Source organism: Gavialis gangeticus, unplaced genomic scaffold (genome assembly GCF_001723915.1).
Source record: "Gavialis gangeticus isolate Ggan-Ray unplaced genomic scaffold, GavGan_comp1, whole genome shotgun sequence".
Lineage (NCBI taxonomy): Eukaryota > Metazoa > Chordata > Crocodylia > Gavialidae > Gavialis > Gavialis gangeticus.
The window spans coordinates 23,032,357-23,036,076 of record NW_017728993.1 but is presented as its reverse complement, the minus strand read 5'-3'; the positions used below and the strand labels follow the sequence as shown (position 1 = coordinate 23,036,076).

Below are 3,720 nucleotides of genomic sequence, written 5' to 3'. Positions count from 1 at the left end.
CCTAACCTCATCTGGAATATAAGGGCCTTCCGGGTTTGAATCCAACATGGAATAATCAAAAGGCAGGTTAGGATCTGAGGGCTTCAATCTGAGCTGAGCGTTCACAAGAGCTTGGATGCAAGGGGTCTGTCTTGGCTCACTTGGAACAAAATCCACATGGACTAGAAACAGAGCGCCAAGTTGTGACCCACAAAGAGGCATCGAAATGTCAAGTATGAAGAGAAGAGCATGCTTCAAGCCATCATATAGGCACTGCATCTACGTAACTGCATACACCAAACGGAGCAAGCCGTGCACTCACTGACATCTGATCCTATCCAAATGAATTCACCCCCCACCTTGCCCAAAAGTGCACTGTGACGACTTTCCAGGTCAATTATACTTTCAAGCCGATTTCCATGTTTCTACTTGGGACGTATAAAGCCAAGATGCACTTTAGCAGCCCTAAATTCCCCAGAATCCTTTGCCTCAGATGGTGCAACAGAGCTGGGATATGACACGAGGAGCAATACGTTACTAAGCGGGACAGGGGAGGGAATCGGGAAGGACTTGTAAGTCGGTGGTTATAAGTCAAGGGGCTAGTTTATTGGTAAAGGATCCCAGCTTTGTCACATGCTTCTTCCTTAGTTTGACCATCCTATTGGCTGTGGCGGGGTGGCGATCCATGTATTTAAGATGGGTGCAAATCAGAGTGCCTCCAATGAATCCTTACAGATGCCATGAGCCATCACATACACATTAATTACCTTTTGTCTTCCGTTCCAGGAAGCAGAACAAAGTTGCCGGAAATTTCATAACCCATCATTATCTTGGAACAGCTCCACCAAGGTGGATTTTCCTTTGTGACCTGCCAGTTTTTAATTAATAGCCTCAGAGCAATCATTCCAGGCCAAAAGAAACAATGCTGAGTAAAGCCGGTGCCTGCAAATGTGGATGAATGCCTCTGCATGTGCAAAACTGCCAATCCAGACTGTTCCTGGGCATGCTGTTCCCTGATTTATGCACGTTACCTCCCACCTGAGCACATACACGTTTTAACTTGGGGAGGGGGGGGAAGGAGCTGGTGTATCATTCTGGGGCACATCTAGCTTTGAAAACTGTCTGCATGTGCACCGGTCAGACCTACAGAAATGCAAAACTCTCAAACTCTTGGTTCAGAGATGATACCTTTTATTAGACCAACTAAGAAATTGCAAATAAAATGATCTTTCTTTGCTTTTCTTTTTGTCTCAGCCCAACACGGCTACCAAATACAGCCCTTGGTCATACCTGGAAAGTGAGGCACAGCTCTAAACTGGATCCTCCTTTCATTCAAGTCAAGGGCAAGTCACTTTTGACTTTTACAAGTTGCAGGATGAGATCGAAATTCAGGCTGAAAGAAAATCCCTTGCAGCTGAATTCTCAGAAGGGGCAAAGCTCTGAACAAAGACACTGGAAAACAATCAAGAATAGGACCTCACAACACGGCGAGAGGGGAGGGTTGGGGAGAGAGAGAAGAAATAGCTGGATTTTGATGCAACCAGATTCATTTTAATTTCTTGTGATAGTGTTTTATAATACTAGTAAGTGTCCTGCCATATCCCCCATAACATTAATGATATCATAGTATCATGAAACCCCTGCTAATAAGTCAGGTTTTGGATGAGAGGCGAGGGGTTTTTTTTTTTGCTATAACCTTTATTAGAACAACTGTACAGTCCATGAGAAGTTAGACAAGCTTTTGGGCACAAACTGCCCTCCTTCAGGTCTCCAAAAATCAGCTTTTTGGAGGCTCTTTGTGGAGGAGACTCAAAATAGCAGAATAAGATCTCATATGAATCAATTAGATCTCCCTGCCCTCATCCCAGAGCAGCTAGGAAGCTCAGTGCTGTCTTTGCCAGGAAAAAAGGTGCATTTTTTTACATCAAATGAGCTTTTTTTGTTGTAAAGTCCTGATGGAGATAAAGCACTGTAGTTTCCACCCCAATGTAACTGGTTGAAATAAACCCCAAAATGGGAAGTGTAAGTGCTATCCTTAACAGCCATCATGCCAGTAAAAAAACCCAAACCTGTACTTTGTCTTACGGCAAGAATAGACATGAGTCCTTTTTATTTTGCAGTGCAAACCAAACGCAGGACTGGCTAATTTCCTTGCCCTACTCCCCACCATTCATTCGACAGGTAAGGGCATTCGACAAAGCATCTTGCTTATTTTTTTTTTTCAATAGGAAAGTTCCTTGAACCGCTTTTTGGGGGTTTTTTCCTCCTTTGCCGCAAAGAGCAAGTAGTCTCTTAATGAAGCACCACTTCCACTCACCGTCATAAACTTATAAGAAGTAACCAACTCTAGCTAGAAACATGCAGTAACAAATCACACTTACTTCCTTGGCAATTCACGGGCTCCAGCACAAGTAATAGGCACAAGACAGCAACCTGCAGGGCACGCATGGCCGGGGAGAAGTTGTCTGCCTGGTCAACGCTGTGAATTCTTGCGCTGCGAGCTCTGCTTCTTCTCAGGAGCCTCCGCAAGAGCTAACCCTGAAACCTGAACACCCAGAGTATACCTGAGCACGCCTTCCTCCCACAGCAATGAGCTGGGTAAATGATCAAACCCATTAAGAAGTGAGTGGATCCTCACACATGGGTATTGAAATGAAGTCGACCTAATAAATCAGAATAAGGTTGTATTTGCATCTCGTTTGCATACTTGCTTCCCCTTTGGTGCGAATGACTGATGCCTAAGATTGTTTAGGGAGTTTGCAGAAATGCAGTTTTGAGTCACTGACAATTGCTTGGAGGGAAGCCAGAAAAGACAATAACCACTTTAATGGACTTTGGAAGAAGAGTATGGGGAAGTGATACCGCGATCGACAAAACCTCTTTTAAAAAGAGCACCAGGGCTTCAGCAGACAAGCTTCTGTGGGTGAATCTGATCTCTTTTATTAGACCAACTCAAATAGCTGGGGAAATTCTTCTTGGCAAGCTTTCGGGTATAAATACCCTTCGCCAGCACCAGGGCTTAAGACATTCATAGCAAATCCAGTAATGCAGCAGCCCAGAAACATGAACATGATGGCAAATCCATAAGTTAAAGGGGACAGCGAAAGGCCCCAAAATGCAGGTCTTGTAAAACTGGGGCTTGAATCTCTGACCAACAAAAATAATTCTGGGCATAACACAATCTACTTGGCAGCGTTTAGGCCTCTTCCCTGTGATGAACAGAGTCAAAACCACTCAAGTCCAAGTCACAGACCCTAAACAACTAGTAGTGACTTTTTTTTTAGCTAAATCAGTGTCTTTTTTAGCTAAATTGGTAATGCTTATACTATACAAGCATACATAGAATCTGAATTTCAGGTGCCAGTAGCATGTAAAATAGTGATAAACTTGCAGTTTGAGGAAGCTATAAAGCTGCAGAAGGATGTAGCCACTAAAGATCCAATTAAAGCTACTTTAAAAAAAAAAAAACCAGCAAATAAATATTCTCTGACAGTGGCTGCAATCCAGACATTTCAGTGGTGTCCTGCCACTATCTCGTGATCTCTAGGAAGTAATGCTACCTAGCACACCTTGTGTGTTACTGGGACACAAACCGTATGTAACAACAAAGTGAGCGTGATCAGAAATAAAAGTGAAACGGCTGAGTCTGGTGTCCTGAAGAGAAACAAGGGGGGAAAAATAGGGAAAAGCTAAACGCAGTAGATAAGCAGAATAAATAGTGGGAAGAGCCATTTCCAGTTC

The 3,720-nt window shown here is 43.5% G+C and overlaps 1 protein-coding gene across 2 annotated transcripts in view; it reads right to left on the bottom strand.

Moving 5' to 3' along the window:
- The window catches only part of PDZK1IP1 (PDZK1 interacting protein 1), a 33,416-nt gene extending 30,843 nt beyond the window's left edge, over window positions 1-2,573 (bottom strand). The window contains exon 1 of one of the 2 annotated variants that reach the window (XM_019501349.1): window positions 2,361-2,573. In XM_019501349.1, the coding sequence (XP_019356894.1) occupies window positions 2,361-2,427 (67 nt within the window). In that variant the 5' untranslated portion in view covers window positions 2,428-2,573. Of the gene's footprint in view, window positions 1-746; window positions 811-2,360 lie in introns of those variants that run through there. The other variant, XM_019501350.1, reaches the window with a different exon arrangement.
- Window positions 2,574-3,720: the final 1,147 nt, after the last annotated feature.